The 25,630-nt window shown below is 37.8% G+C and overlaps 1 protein-coding gene across 4 annotated transcripts; it reads left to right on the top strand.

Annotated features, from left to right (window-relative positions):
• The first annotated feature begins 66 nt into the window (after positions 1–66).
• Positions 67–24,874, top strand: crtc1b (CREB regulated transcription coactivator 1b). Of its 4 annotated transcripts, none has more exons than XM_067596658.1 (14): positions 67–3,149; positions 7,136–7,252; positions 7,774–7,901; positions 9,411–9,470; positions 9,745–9,839; positions 10,393–10,463; positions 10,555–10,598; positions 10,885–11,108; positions 12,663–12,814; positions 13,014–13,247; positions 13,941–14,027; positions 15,944–16,030; positions 16,120–16,294; positions 17,756–24,874. In XM_067596658.1, exons 1-14 carry the CDS (start codon positions 3,024–3,026, stop codon positions 17,965–17,967), a joined length of 1,812 nt encoding a protein of 603 aa, XP_067452759.1. In that variant the 5' UTR covers positions 67–3,023; the 3' UTR covers positions 17,968–24,874. The 4 variants fall into 4 exon arrangements, with proteins under 4 accessions (XP_067452759.1, XP_067452758.1, XP_067452760.1 ...); XM_067596657.1 differs by having other exon boundaries at positions 10,378–10,463; XM_067596659.1 differs by lacking the exon at positions 17,756–24,874 and adding an exon at positions 16,432–17,748 and having other exon boundaries at positions 10,378–10,463.
• The last annotated feature ends 756 nt before the right edge of the window (positions 24,875–25,630 follow it).

Genomic DNA, 25,630 nt, shown 5'->3' with positions numbered 1-25,630 from the left:
TCACATTATAAACTGTATCAATCCCCTCACACAGACGCTTAAAGAGAAAACAGCTTTATATTAAAAAGAACGTTTATATTTACTTTTTATGCCAGTTGTGTTGCAAACTGAAGCAACCTCTTAGGACTCGTAGTGATATTGAGGTTTTAGTTTTCAAATAATAAATGAAGATGATGCAATAATTTAAAGAAAAAAGGCTTCCAGTTCTGATTATAGCTGTAATCTGTATTTTTTTCTCATGTTCAAGTACATGCACAGCAGAGATGATGGAGCATTTTAGTTGGTGTTGACATCACAGATACATGGTATGCATCTTAAAGCACCAATCAAGCTTTCTATTCTAAATTAGCCTTAAACATACACTACATTATTCAGACTTGTGTCTATATTATTTTGATTCTCAGTCAACAAAGAATATTTGTATACTTGACTAATATAGTTTTTTGTCCCATCTGCCAGTCGCTATCTCTAGTGAAAGCAACGCTGCAGAAGCATTACTCTAAAACATGCCAATACTGTATCCATTTCCTGATTCTGGCAATGATATGTTTAAGGAAGGTATTACTATATTTCATCACTGAAACATGTTCTTAAGTTTTTGTATGTCCTAATGTTTCATAATAAAACAGATTCAGATACATGTTTTATACAGATTGTAGGGTTTGGATGTACTGTGCAGTTTTACCAACTTCTGAGTCTGCAGAAGTTGATCAGTGCATAAAGTTGCAATACGCTGTTTTTCAAAAGGCAATATTAAGTATTTACAGTGTATAACATTTCCCAGATTACTGTCTCTTGACCAGTGTTTTGTACATTTTGTAAGTTTTTTTTTTGTTGTTTTTTTTAAGCACATAAATCAGAGCAGTTTTAATGCAGCTCTAACATTTTTCACCAAAACTCAAAGACATGGGAAGTGGGATGAAACCAATATGACCCCATGACACCCATCACTGTCTCAAAAAATGTATTAATATTGATTGGCTTCCTGGCTCTTAAGAAAAATAGTAGTTAACTTGCTCTAGGTAGAACTTCATTTTCTGGTGGACATTTTTATTTTAATAAACATGTATCATTTATTTTACTATTTACAAGATATTTACTATATTTAGACTCTATATTTAGCTCACAAATTATGTCGAGCATCTTGAGCACAAAACATTCTTTCATTATCAGTGGTGTAAAGTAACTAAGTACATTTACTCAAGTACAGTACTTAGGTACAATTTTGAGGTACTTGTACTTGAGTACTTCCATTTTATGCTACTTTGTACTTTTTACTCCATTACAATTATTTGACAGCTGTAGTTACTTTTCAGATTAAATGTTTACATTAAATAATATATGATAAGCTTATAAAATACAAAGAAAATGAAAGTTAAAGATTAAACCATTAGTTCCCAAACTTTTTGGCATGTAAGCCCCATGTGTAGTTGTGGGTCCATGTTATGTAACAGATGTTTGAGTTGTTATCAGTTCCACCAAATTAGTAATTGTTCGAGGCCCAAAGAGATAAAGCTTTCCAATATTTCACAGTAATGCAGTGTAGAGAAAAATCTGAAAAATTAATCAAACTTTGTGTGGCAGAATTTAGTTTTTTCTTCTTTCCTTTACCTTTTACTTTTAATACTTCACGTAAATTTAACTGATAATACTTCTGTACTAAATGCAGGACTTTTACTTGTAATGGAGTAATTTTACATTGTGGTATTGCTACTTTTACTGAAGTAAAGGATCTGAGAACTTTTCCACCACTGTTCATAGTGAATATTGTTTTGTATCATCGTATCAGATCGTACACATCTGCCAACAGCTTGAGCAAACAACACTTTTTTCCCATCACTTTATTTATAGAAAGCATCACAACATGTGCAACATTAATACAATAACAGAAAACAAATAGGCATCATAATGAAATAAAGATAACATAAAGGACTTCACTTTCATTTTGTTGATACAGTCAAGATGGTAACAGGACAAAAGATAAAAGTTATAATAAATAAATAAATAGAAAATAACAAAAAGTAGGCAACAAAATCAGATTTCTTAAAATAAATCTTGGAGTAACTAACTGTATGTGCACATTTCTCATTGTTTATCAGTTGGATAGACTCAAAATACTTTCTAAATTCAATCATGAAAAGTTCAATCGATGGGCGAGATCTTGAGAACTCAGATTTATGGATGTGAAATTTTCCCAGTAAAATTAATAAGTTGACAGAACTTTCTCGTTTTTGCTTTCATAGTTTAGTATTACATCCTTGGATTCCAGTTTAATTGAATGGTTGGTTTGAGTGTCAAAATAATCCTCAATTTTTTTTTTCCAGAATCCTGATGTATACTGACATTCATAAAGTAGATGTTTAGTTGTGTCTTCTTTTGTTTTATTTTACATAAATCACTTTTGTTATCGATACCCACAAATCAGCTTTATTGAAACAAATGTACAACAAGTTTACAGTACCTTGTGTATACATCTACAAAAACACCAGGGGAAAGCTTGTAATGTAAAAATAAAGTTAAATAAATATCTTGTAAGCTACAGTGGTCATATTTTTAAACAGCTTTTTTGTTTGTACATTCAGATATTGAAGAAATTATTCTGTTATATGGACAGTCAGCTCTGAAAAGTTTGGATTTTTGCTTAAGAATTTGGTATGTGAATATAAAATTTGGTCAAAATAGTAAGCAAATTAATCAAATTAATTTTTAATCAGATTCCTGCCATATTAAGTGAATCCAAACAATACATTTTTCCAAAGTAATACTAAGTGAGGGGAGACATGATCAGCAATAAATCGTGACCATTTACTCCACAGTTGTTTTATATGGGGGCAAGACCGAAATAAACGTATCAGCGTTTCTGTGAGCTCCCCACCAAAGGTGCAACTCACATCAATGCCTGTCTCGAGTTTCTGTGAAAAGCGACACACCACTTTCGTGCCGCTGACAGTGCGTGATGACGACACCAGAAGGCCCTAGCGTGGTGTGTAGCGTAACATTCCATTCAGAAGAAGAGGAGAAAGATGGCGTCCTCGAACAATCCTCGCAAATTTAGCGAAAAAATCGCTTTGCATAACCAGAAACAGGCGGAGGAGACGGCTGCATTTGAAGAAGTGATGAAAGACTTGAACATCACCAGAGCTGCACGGGTAAGACTTTCACACCCCGGATATTTACATTTTGTTGCATCGCTGTTTTGGCAGCTAGCGACCGCTGCGGAGATAAATCTGACCGTTAGTGTAGCTAAAGTTAATATTAACGTCCTCAGCTGCTTCAGCGCATCACCACTCAATTATGATTTCACTCAGCCTGCAGAAAAACACACAATTAATTCAAGTACAACAAGCCGCTTTGCGTTAAGTAGCTCAGCTAGCTTGCTGGGATTGTGAATGATGTGTCTGTGGCTGATTATGAACAGTCACTGCTGATGTTTCATTAGCAAACAAACCGTCTGACATGTAGCTGTATCACTGTTTAACAACGTGTTAGGCAGGTCAGCTGAAAGACACGAAACTGGAAACTGGAGCAGAGCTGGCTGAGATGTCTGAGAGGTTTTGTTGGCATTAGTTATGTTAACCAACCTTCCCAGCTGTGATTTCCCCCCACCCCCCCGTGAACCATCCACTACTGACTCAACGTTGGCCGTCGGTAGCATATTAACCACGTTTTTATTTTAACAACAAGTAAACATCAGAGTTTTTTGTTAATAAGATTAGCCAGTTTTAGTTATATGTATATTCTTTTTCTTAGATTTTTTAAAATTATTTACCAGAATCATGTTTGTATGTTTTTTTTTCTGCATTTTTTTGTTTGTTTGTTTTTGTTTGTGTTGATTTGTTTTGTTCTGGTAAGTAATAAAATAATAGTCAGCTTAGATTTTTTTTTTTTAATTTACCAGAAAAATGTTTGTATATTTTTGTTTGTTTGTTTTTGTTTGTGCAGTCTTGTGTAAGATGTTTGTATTGATTTGTTTGTTCTGGTAAATAATAATAAAAAAGAAATAGTCAGCTTTAATTATATCTATTTTTAGATTTTTTATTATTTACCAGAACAATGTTTGTATATTTTGTTTGTCATTGTTGGTGTTTTTTTTATTTTTGTTGTTGTCGTTGTTTTAAAAACTTTTTATTTGTGCCATACAGTTCAAACATTCTATCATTTAATACATAAACATCTCCACATTCTCTTATATATCTTCACATATAAACTTCATAGTATAGAGACAGCATGTAGAGGGGGGGAAAAGAGACAACAAACATGGTATAACTGAATAAATACTTATTTTTAAATAAATAAATGAAAAATAAAAATACACAAGAGCTAGCTAGCTCTTTGTTTTTGGCATAGCCAATATCCATCCATGGTGACCATCCATAAGACTGTCCATTTTCAGCTGTATTTCCGCTGTGACCTTTTCCATAATAAACACCTCCATTCACCTTTTTTTGCCATTGTTTTATGTTTGAGGGTTGTGGCTGCAACTGTAAGATTATAATCATTATTTTAGCTTTTAAAAGTAAGTTCCTTAATAAATTCATTTTCATTTTCATCAGATAAATAGCTTTGGTTCAAAGTTTAGTTGTGTATCCAAAATCTGTTCTATTTCCTTTTCCTTATCCGCAGTTTTGGACAGGCCCATAATATATGTCAAATGTCTGGTGGCCATGACCCCTCCAACATAATCGAGAAGAGTTTCCATATTTCGCCATTATGACCAGAGTTCTGAAATACCTGTTTTTGACCTTCCAGTCAAACTCCCTCAAATTTGGACTATTTGTTAGTTTATGAACAGACAGGCATGTTTCATCCCATTTGTTTTCAGAAATTACAGTGTTCAGTTCCAGTTCCCTCCTTCATTTTTTAAAGTTTTTTACTATCCAAATCTTTATTGTTAAAATCATGTTGCAGTGCTCCATAGAATCTTGAAATAATTATTTTCTTCAACTTTGTTGTTTTGTTTTGTCTCGTTTTTGTTAGTGCTTGTGCAGTCTTGCAGAGGATATTTGTGTTGATTTGTTTTGTTCTGGTAAATAATAAACAATTAGCCAGCTTTAAACAACCCACATGCTTCTGTTTTACTAGCTCTGTTTCATAGCTTTTTATGGAGAGTTTTAAGGGCTGAGGGTTAGGGTCTATATATAAATACATAAATAATTTTATGATTCAATTCTTGAATAAATGAATGATTAATCATGTAATGTAATGCCTAATTGTCACCATAAATAAATAAATCACAAATTAAATAAAACAGACATTAAAAATATAAATGTTAAATCTATTTGTGTATTGAGTCATTTTTATATATATAAAATATATATATATTTATATATTTACATATTTGTACATATTACATATTGTGTAACTTGCTGCAGCAAAATAAATATATGTGTGAACTTCATCCATCAAAAGTCAAACAATGAACAATGTTACAGACCCAACAGGATCTGGGATCGTGAATACAGGTTCATTAATTTCTGTGTCAGTCAGGGTCGATATTATTCCAATTCATTCAGCGAAGCCCCCAATCTGATCTAAAAAAGCATAGGAATTGGCATTTGCCTCCATTTGCTCAGCTACAGCCCACATATCTACCATGGTAGCATGAAAGATTTCATCAAGGTCCTGACCGGGTGCTGCCATCTTGAATTAGGCAAAAGTAGTAGATTCAAGTTCAACCACCAATCGCAGGGCAGAGTCCAACCCCTGACTTTTGATGGATGAAGTTGACGCATTTATTCATTTCACTTAAAAAAAATCATAAATAGATAAATATGTGAATAAATAAATGACTATACGAATAAATAAATAAATATAGAAGTGTATATGTGTTATGTATATATATATATAAATGAATACATTTAACATTTACATATTTAATGTCTTATTTAATTTGCGATTTATTTATTTATGGTGACAACTAAGCATTAAATTATGTAATCATTTATTCATTTATTTAAGGATTTAATTACATGATTATTTAAGTATTTATGTATTTAGTTTCAGCCCTTAAAACCTACCATAGATTTAACTGTTAAACTCTACATCTGTTAACTTAAGTCAGGGTAAGTTTGGCAACTTTCTGTAAATAGTTGCTGATTAATCTGCTAATTATTTTATTGATAACATCACGTTGACGTCTGGGAAGCTGTGATGGGCATTTTATAGATGAAATGATTAGCATTTATACATTAAATCAATTAGAAGATGAATAGAATAATCTATAATGAAAATAATGGTTAACTGATGCCCTAGTGTACTCAAATCTAATTTTCCTCGATTGAAATAGTGGAATGATCTGTTCTGTCCAACCAACACTCACAAACTGAAAGATATTGAGTTTACAATAATAGAAAATAGAAAAAAGCATCTTCAGAGTTTATAAGCAGGAACAAGACTTATTTGAAAAATGACTTAAATGACTAATCGATTATTAAAATTGTTGCAAATAAAGTTTCAGTGGACCAACTTATGGATTAACTGACTAATTGTCTCAGCTTTGTTAACCACAAAAGAATAAAACTCTTGTTGCCAGGAAACGTTTGGGCTAATTGTTGGCCCTATTGCTGGAAATGATGTCCATTTACCACACGCTGCATCAGTGTTAACCTGAGCTGAACTGCCAGTTACTGCAGGGAAAACAATTAAATGAACAAGTTAGTTTTGTGGCCTCTGCCAGATTTCTTTTGTGTTTCCATCCAAACATCAATCCACTTCATTTGTTCATATCATTTGTTCATATCATTGTTGGTCATAACTGCAATCCATGAGAGGACTTCCATCACAGTGTTTTTGTAATAACACACATGACTTTTGTGACTGGCTTTGCATCAAGACATGTGGCTAATGAAATGGGCCAGGTGTGTTACACGTTGAGTCTGATTGTAATAACACCAAGCTGTCAGTCAGGTGTCACTTTCATCAGCTGATGTGATTTTTATTTGCTTTTGTCTATGTTGATTGTTCATGAAACAGCCACATGTGCCTGTCTCATCATGTTTCATCTGTCAAAATTGATTCCTTAATCTTTCACTTTCACCACCGTGGACTGGCAGGCATCACTCATTTTCAGCATCACTTTTTTTGTGTATCAGATCAATCATTCACTCATGCTTTCATGCAATTTTACTTTGCACAGTTGCAGTTACAGAAGACCCAGTATTTGCAACTAGGGCAGAATCGTGGACAGTACTATGGAGGCTCACTGCCCAATGTCAATCAGATTGGAAATGGCAACATTGACCTGCCTTTTCAGGTGAGCCCTTAGCCTCTCTCGGCTGGTAAATCAATGGTTTATTCTCGTTCAGTGTACCTTTTTGTTAGCTGTTGGTGAAAATATTGGATATAAAAAGGTTGCAGGTGCATCTCTAGTGTTGGTGAAAGATTGGCTTAAAACAGAGTTACCAATAAAGCCATTTAGGAAAGTGTGCAGGCTTAGCTTAAGCTACAATGGCAGTACACCATCACAGTTGTGTAGTCAGACCAGGTTGTCTTATGGTTCAGGAGCGAAAGGAAGCCAGAAGTTTACTACAAGGTCACCAGTTCTGCCCTGCAGTGTAATTTGGTTCCTAAATTTTAAAGTATATCATTGCTTGTCATGGCTTTCCATCTTTAAATACATTTGCCAACTCAAGCATCAATATGGGGGGCCCATGGCTTGACTCATTTTGAAATGAACACATTTGCACCATTGATCCTAAGACATTTTTGGCACAATTTTTTGTGTAAGTAAGCTGTGTGGCTGGACTCATTGACCTGTGAGTGTGTTCACTCTAGAACTCGGTGCTGGATACCAGTCGGACAACCAGGCACCATGGGCTGGTGGAGCGTGTTTACCGTGACCGGAACCGCATCACGTCTCCTCACCGCCGGCCGCTGTCGGTCGACAAACATGGACGTCAGATATCCTTTTTTTTTGAAACGCATGTTGCTGAGGATGTGTTGACTATATTTGTTATTTCTTTGGGCATCTTGACAGTCATTTGGAAATACTTGAACCTCGGTCTGTTTAGCCTACCTCCAGTAATAGACACACTTAGGTTATGTTGTTTTAAGTCAGTTAGCTTGAACGATTTAGATATTTCCAGAGACATAACAGTCGTGTTGAACCAATAGTCAACAATTGACAAAGTGCAAAACCTCTCCAGGTGAAATACATGTTTATTAGACTAATAAGACTGTGATTTTTTTTATTCATAGGCGTACTAACCCTAAACAAGGTGTGCACCTGTGGGTTGTGAAGAATACATAAAAAACAATTATCATTTGAGACCTCAGGGAAGCAGATTAATTAACGGTGGTTTCTCAACACATAAAAAAACACGAGATGTCATGATAGAAAAAGGAGAAATCATGTCTGCTCAACCTCCACAGCGCTGCATAGTTCAACAGATTTGGACTGCATTTATAGACCATATTTATATAACGCTTTTCTAGTCTACCAACCACTCAAAGCACTTTACAACACATTCATCCATTCATACACTAATGGCGGAGGCTGCCATGCAGGGTGCCAACCTGCCCATCAGGATTTCAAACAAATACTCCATTTACACCTGGCATTAACATGTGATCTGTATCTGGATACATTATCCGGATATAGAAAACATATGTTCATGCAAGATGTAAATGCAATCAGAACGCATTGTGGTCAGAATGCGATCGGATCGGCCAGACCACATCTGGAAATGGTCAGGTGGCAATGTAATCAGATCTCAGACAGGTGTAAATGCAATCTGTACAGTGTGGTCACATTCATAAGAAAAAAATCGTCCCCGCAAGTTGAAAGGTCACCTCGCTCCGTCTCTTCCTGCCAGCTAAAGAAAGCTCCGTAAAAGCTACAAGTAATTGTGGTAACTAGACATCTCCCCTCACAAAAAAGTGAGTGATATCCGTACGTGGCAGCAGTTTCCTTGACCTGGGACACAATACGTTTGTTGACAAGTCTGCCAGCTCCGCCTGGCTAATTTGGATATTGAGATCCGATCACAGCTGTGAAAACAAGAATATATTTAAATACCAAGTGTAAATGCAAAGACCCATTAATCAGATGTCATTATCCAGATAATGTATCCAGATACAGATCACATGTTAATACCAGGTGTAAATGGGGCCAAAGACTGAGGTGAACTGTTTGTTTCACATTTACAGAGAGATACTGAATGATACAATACGAGACGGTGCATCGTTAAACTCCTATTGATAGTATTGTTCTTAGAAATGTGTTCCACCATTAGAATAACAAGAGACTGAAGCCTTATTCAATGCAACGGGATCCAAATAACACTTGTGTGTGGTAATCTATTATGTGTCAGGTCTATTAGCTTTAATCAGCCAAGAGGCATGAAAGTATGGATTAGCTCAGATCCATTTTTCATCCCCTCTAACTTTATTACCCTTAACTAAATTCACATTGACAGCTGTCCTTACAGCTCAGTTTACCTCTCCCCACCGCCAGACACTAGCTGGAGAAGGTAAGCCATCTCCCCTTATCCATTTGCCAAAATGATACCCAGGACAAACACAGCTCCCAAAAATGAAATTACATGACACTGTACAGCTTCGTAGCTACAAAATGTCCAAACTCAGACGACATGAAGGCAGCCATACATGGGCTGTATTATGGCAACTATATCTTAATATATATCTACTATATCACAAAGAGAATTGACAGAAGAACTGGCAGTGTGCCTTCATCAGGGATTTGGTTTGGATTTTGCTGACATCTCATCTTTCTAACACCTACAGGACAAATTCAGACTCCGCCTTACATCAGAGTGCCATGAATCCTAAGCCCCAAGAGGTGTTTGCTGGGGGATCACAGGAGTTGCAGCCTAAACGAGGTAATGGAAGATCCAGTTACAAAGACACAGAGCTGCTTTTATTTATTAATGCGCAGTGCGCTAATGCAAGCGGCAAACTTTAAATGACATGAAAGAGTTGATGTTGCAAAGAAGTTATGCTCCTGGTGTGCAATTGCAGATCTAGACTCTCAGTGAAATATGTATGAAGTAAATGGATACTGATCTCTGGCAGAGAACTGCTTCAGTATGCTGTTTCAGTACTTAGATGGCTGTAGAGGAGCAAAATCTCTGAATGGAGCTGACTCTGGGTGATCTACAGAGGAGGATCAATAATTCACTGTTATACATGGATTATGTCTTTTTCTGTGTGAGGCTCTGATATAATGAAACCAAGATTGGCTGGCATCCACTCAGTCTGTCTAATGGTCACCTTGCTATTTTTAGACAGTAAGGAATCTTGTGCATAGCACTCTATTCTGCTTGACTGGCTGGGATATTGATGACTCATTTCTTGCACTGATTTGAATTATGTATTTTGTCATAGCAAGCAACTGTGTCTTACTGTTTCACTAATTAGTACTGCTGCTAACAGTGCCTGGGACGGAGAATTCAGAGTCAAATGCAGACAAGGACGCGCAGAAACAGTTGTGGGATGACAAGAAGGTACTGATGGGGAAAAGAAAGGGCTGCACACTTGTTATGATACATGTAAACCACTTCAGATTGGTTGCTCATGTTTATGTTTTGTCCTCAGGATGATTCATCAAAGCCCAACACATGTGATGTTCCAGGAATCAAGTGAGTATATGATATTGTGTAAGATATTGTGTCCTATGATGGTTTAAATGCTATTTCAGAGGCTTTTTAATCCTGAAGAATATGATGACAAAAACATTTTTGATTTGAAAAAAGGCAAAAATTAAAGAGTTGCATTATGGCGCAGAGTATCTTTGTCTTTAGTTGGAACGTTTCTATAGTTGTGTTGGTCAGTCGAAGCTTAGAGTTTGTACAGTGTCGTAGGAAAACAAAGCACAGTGATATCAGAGTGGTTTTTCTCATGCCTGATAGAACTTGTGTCTTTTAGTATATTCCCATCACCAGACCAGGAATTGAACCCATCCGTGCTCCCAGCTGCGCACAACACCGGCGGTTCGCTGCCTGATCTAACCAACATCCAGTTCCCTCCTCCGCTGTCCACCCCGCTGGACCCTGAGGACACCGTGGCCTTCCCCTCCCTCAGCTCGGCCAACAGCACAGGCAGCCTGACCACCAACCTCACCCACCTGGGCATCAGCGCTGCCAGCCATGGTAACAACCGCTGTTTGATCTTTGTAAGGTGGGGAGGGAAAACAGATGGTGTAAATTTCACAGCGCAAAGGAAAAGTGCTGTATACTGTCTAATTCATCTGCAGCTGAATACATTTTGTTATGAACATTGTTTAACAAAGACATTCATAACATTGTGTGGGAGAAAAGTTCCTGATATATTCAGATGTGTTCTGTTGAAGCAGATAGTATGCATTAGATTTTTGCTGTAGTTTCTGCATAGTCATGTAAATGAAGTACCTGGTTTAGTTAATCAAATTAAAAGATAAAGAGAAACAACGATCTTTGGGAATCTCACCAATCAATTTCAAATCTTCGTGTCATGATTTGATTCAGAATCAATTCTTGATTCAAAACCTATTCTTGATTCTATAAATAGAAAGGCTCTTGCTCCACTGCACTGTGTCCTAAACCATTCAATCATGTCCTTTGTCGACTGAACTGCAATATGTAATATAGCTGGCAGTCAGGCTCACTGGTCTTGATGAAGGTCACTGTCTGGCAAACAGCTGAAGCAGATAAAAGTTTTTGATTTAAAAAAAAGTTAACTGCATTTTTTTTCTTCCTGTACAAGAAAAACTAAATTAAAGTGTTATTTACTGATTAACATCACCGTAACATCATCATTGTATATATTAGTTAAATCTCCAGCAGTGGACAAACAGCCTCTTTGTTGCATCATTAGTATCAGGAAAAACCCATCGTTATCCAAAACGCTGGACAGGGGCGCAGGGCTTTTGAAACAGAACAGATTACCAACCCAGTTATTTTCTTCACTGGTTTAAGTTTTGTTGTGTTGCAGTGGGTGTTGGTCAGCTGGTGTCGTGTGTTAGTACTGGAGTTTGGTGCTCCACTCTACTAAAGTTGGACACGACAATGATATATATATGATATATATATATATATAGAGAGAGATGGATATATTTATAAAATCAGAAAAATGTTGCCAACATCATTCTCAAAATACCTTTTAAAAAATAGCAGGGTACAAAATCTTTTTCCTTATCTGCCACCTTTAGTGTAGCACATGCAGTGTTGGCATGAGTGTGCAGTCTGGATCAGCAGGCTGCTGGCTGCTTTTTTATCATTTCTGATGGTTTGGCCTCATCTGAGCTGATGATCAATTTGGCTCAACAGCATCAATTAGTCACTGCCTCTCAGTTGAAAAGCTAATGTGGAAAAAACAAAATTGCCATGTAAGAGTTGTAAAATACAGAGACTGCTTTCATTGTCACATAAATTTTAATTTTACATTCAGACTGTTATGCATCCCACACATACAGATATCAAAATGTACAAGTCATATGCACAGTTAATTTATTATGACTTTAGATTCTACATTTCATTATCATAGAATTTAGCTGCAGGTGGAGTCACTAGATGTAAAAATATTATATATAATATATATATTTTGTTTTGTGTTTTTGGAGGTCTTTCTTTAAATAAGAGTCAGTCGTGCAAGTCGTCATATTGAAATGGCGAAGTGTTTTTTGTTGGATTTGGTCTCAAGTGTACTGTTACTTTCTTCCTTGCCAGGGATCCCCACCTCCTCTCAGCCCACCATGACTGTAACAGCACAGCGCCGCCAACCTCCCGTGGTGCCGCTCACCCTCACCTCTGACCTCCATCTTCAACAGTCCCCACAGCAGCTCTCATCCACCCTGTCCTCGCCCGTAAACATCACACAGGTAATGTTTTACTGGCAGCTTAACTTAAAGTTGTAGTTGACAGTTTTACAGTTGTGTTAAAACCAGCTGTGTATTCCAAACTAAATACATTTTTGCCGCACTGGACTTATAACTAAACTTATACTCAAATAAACCACCAATCATCACATCACATCACATGAGCCTGGCCTAAAGAGAGTCTGTGTGCGTCTTTCCGCAGGCTTTGCCAACTGAGTCGTTGACCCTGGAGCAGCAGCTCTCCCAGTACCCCCTGTTCAACCAGCTGACGGCTCAGGCCCAGGCTCAGCTGATCAGCGATCTGCAGAAACAGCAGCAGGCCTTGCCTCAGGGCATCCAGCTCATCGCCTTGCCAACTTCGGTCTCCACTGGTTCGGCCACTGCCAGCAGCCCCTCCCCAGACAGCCAGACCACCGCCAGCATGAGCATCAGCTCGGTAAGGCACCCGGAGATCTTGTCAGAAACGTCAAGTAGAAACACGGATAACTATGAATCTGATTAAATGTCTGGGATTCTATTGCTTATTCTTGAGCGTGTTTACATTTTCCACCCTAATTCCGTGAAAGTTTTCAGACAGTCTAGACTACATCCCGGTAAACATGTTCACATCCGTCTTATTCTACTGAGCTTTGACATTGATTTGTCATTTTGTAGAGTGACTAATGACAGCTGCCCGGAAATTATGTCCAGTTACCTTCAAAGCAGAAAATTTTATTAGTTGTCTGATGCTCACATTTTTCTAAGGAAGCTGCTCTCAGGACAAATTCATTTTCTACCGTTTTCTCAGCTTTTGTAGCTTTTCAGATGTAGTTGGTTGAAGATGTTTGTCTATAACCACATCAAAATACTGCACACTTTTGACCATCCTTTTAAAACACACTAGCTAATTCAACTTTACTTTTGAACTACATATATTCACACAAGAGAAGGATGAATAGACATTGCTATTGTACAGTCACATGCAGACAAACTGGGCAGTCGGAAAGTTTGGTGGTGAGTGTTCATTTTTCCCACCCTCTGTATATAATGAGTAGATCATTAGCTGACGCCATCTCACATCCTGTCCTTTGAGAATTGTGTGTGACAGGCATAGAGCTTAGTGCTTAGCTAACCCTCTTCCCTCCAACAGTACCGCAATCAGACTGGCTCACCAGCCACTCAGTCTCCAACCTCCCCAGTCTCCAATCAAGGCTTCTCCCCCGGCGGTTCGCCTCAAGTAAGGGCCCACCCACCGAGCTAGCTGCTTTTTGGGGAAGGGCTTTGCGCCTGGGGGAAAGCTAATTGTAGATGAGTTAGGCTGCTTTTCATTCTTTGTATCAGCAGTTAACCAACCATGGTGTCGACAGCTGCATAACTCATTTCCTCATCACCACTGTCAACTCTGTTCACTGTGTGCATGAAAACATGGCAATAGTTTGTCGATGGAGGCCCTGATCATTTGATACTCTAAATATGTTAATGTAGCAAAACTCATAAGTTATTAGTATGATTGAAACAATATTTTCATGTAGTGAGCTGTAGGGATTTCTAAGTAGTTTCACAGGACAAGAAGTATATTAGCTTTTTTCTTACCCATAAACAGCCTTCTTTCAAAGTAATTCTTGCTTATATTTTGGGTCACTAATACACTTGATTATTGCCAGTCAGAAGTTTTTTAGCAGCTAGTTTGAGCACAGAGCCTCAGTTTACAGCTGGTATACACATACACATAAACACATCATGTCTTTCCCTCTGTTGGGGAAAGAGTCATCAGAGCCTTATTCCATCTTCAGTAAAACATTTGGCAGAAAGGCAAAAGCAGCTGCATGTGTTTTAATAATACACTTCATGTGTTTAGTGTTTTTCAAGGTGCAGGGCCAGTTGCTGGCAAAAGGCCACATCAAGAAAAGCAGTTACTATGACAAAAAGAAAAAAATTAGAAACGAAATAAGAGATAATTTTATTTAGTTGAGAACTTGTAAACTTAAGAATGTAAGGTCAAACATAAACCTAAAGACTGGGCTTTCATGCGCTGATCAACCTCTAAGTTATCAGTTATCAGTGAACAAATGTTGAAAAATGGTTCGCCTTGGACTCTACCACTGAAAGAAAGCCAATCACACCGTGATGACTCTATATGTTCATTGGTGCTTTTCTCATTGCGAAGATATTTTAGAGGGGAAATTCCAGTATTTATCAACCAGGGTGGTAGTCTCATTTTTTTTATCCATTAGTCTCTTATCTGACTGATTAGTCATGCCATTTTACTCATCACCCCTGCTGTAGAGATGTGAGAAAGTTTCTCCTTCAGCTTTCCAAATAATTAAAATTCAACAGCAATCATTTGTCTGAGTTCGAGCGAAAGAAAACACACAAAGCAGGTCCCGAGAAATCCCAGGAGCCGATGTAGCAAACAGCCTGAGCTACAGCTACTCAAAGACGAATGACGATTTCTGAAGCTTTGGAGGCTCGTGCTCCTTTTTCTGATTAACTTTATGAAGTTCCTCAAATCTCTGCAACAAAGGCAGTGAGTAAATTATCCTGACTAACAATGGACAACAATATAACAGTCAGGTTGACAGATACTAGAATTTCCCTTTAAGTCGACTTGTGTTTGTGTCATCGTGAACAGGGCTGCCGCAGTCATCACATCACTGTCATCACTCATCATGCTCACATTATCACTATCATATTACTCCAATGTCTCAGTTTTACTTTATCATGTTAAAATTATTAGTGTGTGTGTGTGTGTGTGTGTGTGTGTGTGTGTGTGTGTGTGTGTGCGTGCGTGCGTGCGTGCGTGCGTGCGTGCGTGCGTGCGTGCGTGCGTGCGTGCGTGTGAAATTTGAATAACCAAAAAATCATTAAACAACACCACGTTTTCATTTTATTAGCCACGTTTTTTTTATCCTTTTGGAAAATCTGAACCATGACAGCCCTCCTCATGAAAATCATTCGCTTTAGTCACTGCTCAGTTGTGTGTTTTGCTTGTGTTTTCTGTCACTCCATCGCTAAAAATGTCTGCTTCTCGGCCCGTATAACTTGCTCTTCTGGCTGATTTTTGTTTTTGTGTTTTAATTTTTGCTGCTTTTCTTTAAATTTGGTCTGAATCTTTTTTTTTTTTTTTTTTGTGGCTCACAATCTTCCTTACAGCATATTCCTGTGGTGGGCAGTATATTCGGCGACTCCTTCTACGATCAGCAGTTGGCATCAAGGCAGACCAACGCTCTTTCTCACCAGGTGACACAAAAAAATAAGCAGCAACGAAAGAAATGTTTACTTCAGATTGTTCCTGATTTTACTCTGAGCTCCGTTTCTCTGCTTTCCAGCTGGAGCAGTTCAACATGATCGAGAACCCCATCAGCTCCACCAGCCTTTACAATCAGTGCTCCACCCTCAACTACACGCAGGCGGCCATGATGGGTCTTACCGGGAGCAGCTTACAAGATTCTCAGCAGCTCGGCTACAGTAGCCATGGCAACATCCCCAACATCATCCTAACAGGTAGCCACGCCACCAGACGCACTTTTACCCCTGTAGCTTATTGTATACGCGTGACTCACCAACACAGCCGTGTCTCTCCTCAGAAGGTTTTAGTTGTTCGGTCGCACAAACTATCCGTCATCTATTTTTGGCTGCAGTGTGTTTTCAGGCAGAGCAGAGTGACAGGTGGGAGAGACGGAGGATGACAAACTCACAAAGGGGAGGAGATCAGGAACTGAGAGAAAGAGAAGGAGTGATATGGAGAAGAATTGAGGGAGGGATGAATAACTGAATGAGAAAGATGAGAGAGAAGAAGAAGCATGAGAGAGGGACAGAAACAGATGGGGAGGGATTAAGACTGGGGGGACACATGACAAACTCCTGCCTCAGTTTCAGCTGGACCTCATGGTATGTTTTCTCTATGTTTATATAAATTCCAGTACAATAACACACTCGGTAAACTAGTTATTGGAGATTTTCTGTTGCTATTTAGCTGCAGAAGTAGTGTATATTTTCACCCTCACCCACTGCCCTCTAATGCCACACTGCCAAAACTTCTTGCCACCCCATGTAAAATTTTCTAGATCCACCACTGGGCCACAACACCACACACTGTTTGTTTGGACATGTAATAATGTCTGCTTAAGACACAACATGGCTGCATTTAATAGTTCTTTTAGTGAAAAATTATTTTAAGGAGATTTTTCCAGACTTCTTGTATCTACATATCATTAATTCTTTGTCAGCCTGGTCCGGCAAATTACAAACCACAGGAACCACTGGTTTGTTAAATACATTTAAGGTTGATGAAAGCCTTTGAAATATAATAATGTTGGATGTTTTTGTCTAAATATATTAACTTTCCAGACTTAGCTAATATACCACGCAATACTAGTTAAAACTGGCAAAAACCATGTTACCTTTAACTTCAAAGTCCCTCTCCGGTCAAAATGGATGTTTGAGCTTCACTGTGCAGAATGATGTATTCGACACTAGAAGGCTTTTTTCACATTCATCTGCTGAAAGTGGAAAGTTTCTCTGAGTCCACCTTAAACCTGAGGGTGTGTACCTACAAGCATGATTTGTTACATCACTACTAGTTTGGAGCCAGTAAACAACTTACACAAGTGTGATGTGGAAACCTGAAGCCTCTAGTGCACATATACAGTGAACAAGGAGACATCTTGTGTCCAGCAGTCTAACTTTTGAAATGAAACTAATTTGCATATTCATAGATTCTGGATTTTTAAGGAAGTATGAAGGAGTAGATGTCAATGTAAGGATTTTTATCATGATAACTGAACTTTTTTTTGTGGACAAAACATGTCAGACACCATCTTTTATTCAAAGAAGAGGATTTTTATATGTTCTAAAACATGTCTGGAGGGAATCTGTAAATGTTGTTTGCACATGGAGCCTGTCAAACCTGCCCCATCCTTCTATGTCCACCTCCAATTCTTTCTTTGATGTTACGTATTTCAGTCACAGGTGAGTCTCCGCCGAGCCTCTCCAAAGAGCTGACCAACTCGCTGGCGGGCGTCGGCGACGTCAGCTTCGACACAGACTCTCAGTTCCCACTTGACGAGCTGAAGATCGACCCCCTCACTCTGGACGGACTGCACATGCTCAATGACCCCGACATGGTGCTCGCCGACCCTGCCACCGAGGACACGTTCAGGATGGACAGGCTGTAATGTGAGATGCTGACTGTGGCCGAGAACAAGAAGAAAAAAAAAACACACTAACTTGTGAATGGAGAGAAACAAAGGGCAGGATGAACCCTCTCCCTCGTTGCATGGCCGTCCAGCTGTCCGACCTCGCCCTCGACTCCGTGAAGCCCTTTGAAACGATGCGCCACCAAAAGACAACAGGGAAAAAGACATCCAGTGGCTTGCCAGGGAATGGCCTCGCTGTCGTTTTGAATGAGATTGGTCGCTCAGCGCTTTCGCTAGCCTACTGTGTTTACAGTGTACCATTACATGCCACATATATTCCAAAAAAAACGCACATTTGACTTTTTTTTTTCTTTTCATATCCACTTTAATATTTGTTTCTGTTCATATTTGCTTGTAGCAGGAAGCTGCTAGGACATTGGGCTAAACCGTACCCGATAAAACGGCTGTGTTTGGGGGAAAAAAAAAAAACAAGGAAAAAACCACCACAGCCAGTTTGCTTGTACCCTGTAATCAAATGAATCGGTTTTCCCATCATGCCGTAACGGCTTTCTATTTCACACTCAAAGCTTTATTTTTGACAACCAAATGTTATTTTCATCATGTACTGTATGTTTTGATGCTTTATGTATTTATATGTTCTATTTATTTATTTGGTTAAAGATTTTATATTCCATTTCGTAATTTCAATTTGATGCCAAAATGCTCTCTGTAGGCATAGTGTAAAATTGCACTGATGTAATTTGTGTCTATTTATTAATTACTAACATATTTATATATGTGTTTATTAAGCTACTTGGTTAATGAAGGAGTGCAAAACCTCCCCATAGTTGCTCTTTGGTGTTCGATGTGCCATTCTCTGATACAGGACGTGGTAGGTGTTGCCATGCTGCAGACGGTCAAATCAAAATATCATAGTTTTTAGCACTGGTCCAGAAAATGCTGCGTGCTCCAGAAATGGGTTGGTTTTACGCCAGTTGAATTAACTTTTTCTGAGAAAATCATCAGGTATTTCTATTTAACTAGAAAGCAAGAAAAACGCGTCCAAATTGATTTTCTGCTCTGAAAAGCCAATATCTCCAGACTGGTCTTTCTTTCAGGGAAGGAAGCTGTCTGTTTTTAAACCAGAGAACACTAAAATCTTAAATCTTTTTAAGTCGTCACTGTGAAATCACCTGATTTTGCCTTACATGAGTATTCTACTGTTCTACTTAAGTGTCTAATGTGACAACGTATTTTCGTAACTTATTGTGACATTTTCTTGTATTTGAGAGGAACTTTTGGTCAGTGATATTTGTGGTTATGTTGTGTAAGGTTTGACAAATCAATGTACTGTATTTTGTAGCGGTACAGTTTATAGCCAAATTGTTGATGTTTTATAAAGTGCGTCAAAAAACTACAAAAAAACTTCGAAAGGATGGGTTTAAAGTATTCGAGAAGGAGTGCAAATATGGGGAGGCTTTTTGCTCCTTGACAGGGAAGCTCTAACAAAAACGCTGTTGACTTTCGCCACAGGAGTCCTCAATGATTAATGGTTGATCATTGCATATTGAACGGTAGCAAAGCCTCTAAATGCTTGATGCAAATTTGCATTACTTCATGAATATATTGAGACTTTATTGTAGAATTTCTGACTTCATTTATTTAACTAGATGAAGCATATAAAGGTTATATTTAAGAAAGAATATGAGTATATTTATATGTTTAAAGTATTGTTTTTTGACAGAATCAAGATCTGCCCCATTCATTCAGTGTTGTAAACAACAAAAATGGTCACAAAAACAATCAGGGATGTAGTAGAGACTAAAATTGTTTACGCCACCTTTTCAACCGAAAAGTGTTTACAAAAGTTTTATCTGAAAATTTCTACATTGATATCATCTCGCACTACATCCATGACACAATCCCTGCTGATCCGTTGGAACTATTTTTCCAAAATGTGTAGAACAAATTGGGTAAAATGTTTAAACTGTTAAAACACACAGAGACTTCTGCCATGGCCTTTTGTCAGAGTTTCCCTGAGAGTTGTGTGTCAGTCTGTGGGATCATGTTTGGTATATTGTAATGTTTGTGTACAGACATCATTTACTCGACTAAAGCGCTGTTGGGAAGAGGTCCCGACCCCCACGAAAAAGGAATCACGTTTGGTTTACTGCACACCTCTACAGTTGTACGATTTGTTTCCATTTATCGTCTGCTGCACATCTCCATCTAAGGTTTTGTTTGCCTTCAACAGATCTGTGATTCCTATGCAAATGAGACAAAAACTAACAAAACACTTAAAGGAAAAATCCACCTTTGTATCCTTTTACGCTGTTCAACACATTTCAGGAGTTGGATTTATACTTCTGCAGCAGCGTGTTTATTGTTGTGGAGGTTTTTTACAGCCGAGTCTGACATGTATCTCCTCAAAACTGTAAATACACATCAGCTTGTGTTTTCTCCTCTTTGAGTAATTTGAAGAAAAGATCAGTAATCTCCTTTTCAATAAGGCTGGATAAATTTATATTGTCATCTAGAGAAACCATTTCAATTGCAAACTTCCTCCTCGCTGCTCTCTATCAAAAAATGTAAATTATTTGACTAAATAATGAATGCTAAGCTCAGCTATCATCCTGTTTCAGTAGCTGGGCGTGTTTGTATTCTGTAATCTGCTCACATTTCCATTTTAAACTTGAATTATTTTCTATATGTCAGAAGATGGAGAAACATGCCAATTTTAATTTCCCAGAGCCCAAAGGATGTCATCAAGTTTCTTACTTTATTTGACCAACAGTCAACCCAGAGATATTCAGTTTACTATCATATATCATGGCAAAGAAAAGCAGCAAATTCTCAAATTTGAGAAGCTGAAACCAGAGTGTTTGGCATTTTTGCTCTAAAAATGACTGAAATAGGATGATTATTATTATAGTTACTGATTAATTTTCTCTCAATTGATAAATCGAGAAATTGTTTTAGCTTAAGAGTGTAATCTCTATATTACTTTGAGTGAATAATACATACTTGTAGTGTCCAATCTAGTGTTGCAGTGGTGCTTTGACAATCAACGAGTGAAATCGTACGCTTAACTAAAGATCAGAGGAACACGTCAATGGAGAAGCATAAATCCAGCTTCACTTGTCATAAAAGTGTCATTTTCTTTATCTTTTCTGTTTTGTTTTTGTTTTGTTGTGTTTATGTGCAACACTCCCCCTGCATTGTTGTCCTGTGCTTCAATTGGTGATTTTGTAAATTTTTACAGAATTCCTCTCCACCATGACACATTTCTCTTCCTGTGTGACTGTTGAACAAAACTGCTGCTTTAGAAATAAGCCCTTTTCCTCAAATTCTGAGGGATTTGAAGTCAAACATGATTTACTTTGAATGTTTTTTTTTAGATCATTGAAACATTTGAGAAATGTGAGATACTAGTGTTTTTGTTCCTCTTAAGTTGGATTTTTCCTTTTAAGTCACTGAAACAAATGTATAGAAAACATTCTTTGCAGATTACATGTTTCCAAAGGTTTTCATTCCTAAAAATATACACTTATGTGTTTGAGCCAAACTTCACTGTTGCGTAGCCAATAACGCCAGTGATTTGAGCTTTCCTGTAGTTTCCTTTTCTTCCGTCATCATGCTGAATACTAGTCGTTCACACTGACCTTGTACATACGCTATAGCTGAAACAAAATGCATGACTAAACTGACAGTCAAAACCTCTAAACGAAGGCCTTCTATAGCTCCGCAGGTTTGATTTGTGTAACATAACGCTACCACAAAGTCTAAAGGGATGCATGTCTGGGTTTCTCCTGTGCGACAGTTTCCTGTTAAGTGACTCTGTTACCTCCATCTCTGTATAATGCTACTTCACGAATGATAAAAGAATGTATTTTCTGCGGCAGTGTGGCAGTTGCCAAATGACCTGACGGTTGGAGTTTTTGGTGCCGAACCAGACTCTTCTCTCTCTCTGCGCTTCAGTCGTCCCTTCTCATCCCCCCCCCCCCCCCCCCCTCCTGAGGAATTAGACTGTTGCTTGTTCCACTTTTTCTCTTCCTACTGTAGCATCTCACAGCATACGAGTTCAAACAATCGATTCTCGTACGAAAAGAACCCACAGCCCCTGCGCTCTGTCTTGCAAAGATGGCAGATTGGCACGTGCACTGATCGTTTGCATATGTGGACTTGAATCTTCTGACGCTTCTGCATTACACAGTCAACTGCATGACATGATAGACAGACTGGGCAGATTATTATCCCATGTTATGTATAGGACTTTGATCTAGCTATGCTGAAGTGGAGTGTGTTTTAAGACATCAGATATGATTGTTTTTTTTTTTGTTGTTGCCTATCATGTCAGGTTTTGGACTGGGTAAAGTGTAATCCTGTTTTTTTTTTGTGTGTGTGTGTGTGTGTTGGTTTTTTTTGTTGTTGTTGTTTTCCCTGTTTTCGTGCAATGTTTAGTCCACTAGTTGCTTCGCACTTTATTTGTGACTTCCTGGCTTTTGAACAGGGACTGTTTTGCCCGATTGGAATGCTGACTGTTTCACACCAGATGTATACTCCGGAAATATTTTCATGTCAAAGAAAAGATGAATTCTCTATTTTCCTTTGTAAACTATATTTTGGCTTGTCTTGTTTTTTATCTGTGAAGATTTTAGGGGATGCAAAACTAGAAAGGGCTTACTTCAGTGCAGCTTGCGCTCTTGTGTTGGAAAGGAACGGCGCTCCGAATGTATTTCTTTGTTGGTCAGTTTCCCCCCTACATGAAAAAAGCATCGAGTTTGAGTGTGTCAGGGTCAATACACCCGAGGAATGACACTAGGTTGACCTTAGTAGTTTGTCACAACCTTAAAAAGTTTTGTGTGAAGCAGTTTGCATCTTGACTTTGACTTCACCTACTGCCACTACCAGAATACTGTACAGTGCTCACTTTATGAAATTAGCTCAAACTCTGAAATGAAGGTTACACGATCATCCACCAGAATGAAAACATGTCACACAACTCGTCTCCAGTACACCATATTTTATCTACCAAATGTTTCTGGCTGCATAAAATGTTTGGTGTACTGGAGTAGAGTTGTTCGACATGTCTTAATTTTAATGGATGTGCATTAAAGCTCACACTGCTCTTGCTGGGTGAGCATTCTCAAAGTTAGAAATTAAAGGGGACCTATTATGCTTTTCCTTTTTTCAGTCATATATATAATGTTGCAATGTTGGATATTCATATTAAACATGGCCAAAGTGTCAAATAATGAGGTAAACGTATGTAGAAGTAATCCCTGTGAGCAAAAAGCATCGACTGCTCTTGACTGCTCGGTTTCCAGCGTTCTTTTCTACTTTCAGCCCTGTTCCGCTCTGCTAACATTATGGCATTTTTCCATTGTTTTGGGGTAGTCATGCTGAGCTGAGCTGAGCTGGCACGCTGAGTGTTTTTCCATTACACAGCACGGCAAAGTAAATTAAGTAGTTTACCTGGTGGAGGTGTGCTGGTCATCTGCAGCTCTTCATCAAACATCATCATCACTGTGGCTGTTTCTGCTTGTACTATTCCCCCCCGCATTATTTCTAACTGATCCGCTGAACAAAGAGCTCCAAATATCTCCATATGTTGTTGTGTCGCCCAACTTCTAGGGCCACTACGGAAGCCCTGCTAATTCGGTGAGGAACATGTTTAATTTCCTGTAAATTCTTCAATAATAGAAGTCTCCAGTTATTTAGTCATTTAAATGCTTTTAATATGAAGCAGTTAAGCAGGAAATGTTGGGTTTGCATCGGCGGTAACTTAACAGAATTGACTCAGCTGCCCCTTGGCTGGCTTCTGGAAAGCCGGCCAATCAGAATAGAGTGGGCTCATCGGAACGGGTGATTTAAAGAGACAGGAGCTAAGACTGCCTGTTAAGAGACAGAGGCTGAACTGAGGGGCTACATAAAGGGCCAGTATAAGATAAATAAGGAGTTTTTTGAACTGTGAATCATGCCAAGCTACTCTAGTGGAGTCCAAGAATAAAAATATAGAGCTGGAAATGAGCATAATTGGTTCCCTTTAATGTATGACAAGGGTAGAAGATGCCATTTTCATTTGTCACATAAAGTTTGCTCACAGAAACTAACATTGGTAGAGGTTAGAGTTAAAGTTAGGCAGCTAATACAACTTCGATTAAAGTTACGAATATTTTTTTAAAAAAGGCAGTTAATAGGATATTTTTAAAAAGTAAACTTTGTTCGCCAGAGTTGAAAGTAAATGCCTTTACCAGATTCCTTTATTGGTCGGAAAACAATTATTACTTCTCACACGTAGGGCATCACGCTAATTTCACTAAATTCAATGAGCTGAGGCTAAACACTGATTATAGGAAACGTTTCTGGCGATTGAACAGTTAGAAGTCCGTTTACCAAACAGATGAGATGGACAGATCAGCTCAACGTACTACGTCTTGTAAACCTTTATTCTGACTCATCTGCATGTTTTTAGTTTGAGACACCACTTTCTTGCATTACTTTTTAGCACAGCAAACATTTATCTTGTGTTTTAAAAAGCAATAAAGCAAAATTCTGTCTCAAACTGAAAAAGCTGACGAGTGAATCTCAAACAGGCGTCCTGTGTTTAAAAGTGTATTCCTCAGTCCCAGAATAAATGGAGAGAGTTGTTGCTCTGTCTTTACTGCTTGTTCCCAGAGTGTTTTAGGTCTGAATAAAATGTCCCTTTAATAACATGGGGTTTTCTAAATGACTCTACAACTCATTGAAACATGTAAAAGGCTCTGGAAAACACAGTTTAAGTTACACTTAAAGCTTATAGTGAGAATAGCATTATATCACTGTTGTCCTGTAAGTTGTAGTAAAAGATCTGTAGTTATTTATTTGTTGCCATGTGATTCTCCTTATGTGACCATTTGTTTATAAGATGAAAGAAAAATGTCAATTAAATTGAATGTGGAAGACAGATTTTTTCTCTGCACATAGTCTTGATTTGCAGAATATGCTGATTCAAAACTGTCCAGTGTCATTTTACAACATCGCAGCGTGTTGCTGTGGACATGCATGATGTTTCAATCCTGTTGTATATTGTCTTTGCTATTGTTTCTATTTTGTAATCTGTATTTCCAAATGCAAATTTAAAAGATTATTTTGGATATGTGCATGCTTGTGAAATGTTCAGAATGTTGATTTCCACTAAAAGCTGTTGAGTTTCAAAAAAAAACAAAAAAAAAACATGTCTGTTACTTAACGTCAAATGTTTGACCTTTTTTGTAGTGTAGTTAGTTTATGATAGAGCTTAACCACTATCATAATATTATCAAAATACCTTGCATTATCAATAACAATTGATAAGTTTAGATTATTATATCACTGCAGTTGATGCATCTGACATGTTTGCAAGTTAAAGCTACCTCTTAAACATTTCATCATCACTGATAAGGTCATATTCAGCATTTGTGAATATGCACGATAAAACTTAGCAGAGCCGAAATTCATCCACACATAATTTACCAAAATCCACATTTATTCATAAGTAAAAGTTGAATCTTTGCAATAATTCCTCTTTCAGAAAGTATAAATTGACACAGAGTGGACAGTATTTTGGAGCATTATAATATTATTTAAGACATATTTTTCTGTTTGGGAACAGCTAAACAATTCAAACTATTCTTGTTCTAGAAATGGTTCCCTTTGAAAAGTTTTACAGCTGTGGAGTTTC

The sequence above is a fragment of the Thunnus thynnus genome, chromosome 8, assembly GCF_963924715.1.
Source record: "Thunnus thynnus chromosome 8, fThuThy2.1, whole genome shotgun sequence".
Lineage (NCBI taxonomy): Eukaryota > Metazoa > Chordata > Actinopteri > Scombriformes > Scombridae > Thunnus > Thunnus thynnus.
The sequence above is the reverse complement of the archived record's forward strand: the minus strand, read 5'-3'. Positions and strand labels throughout refer to the sequence as shown.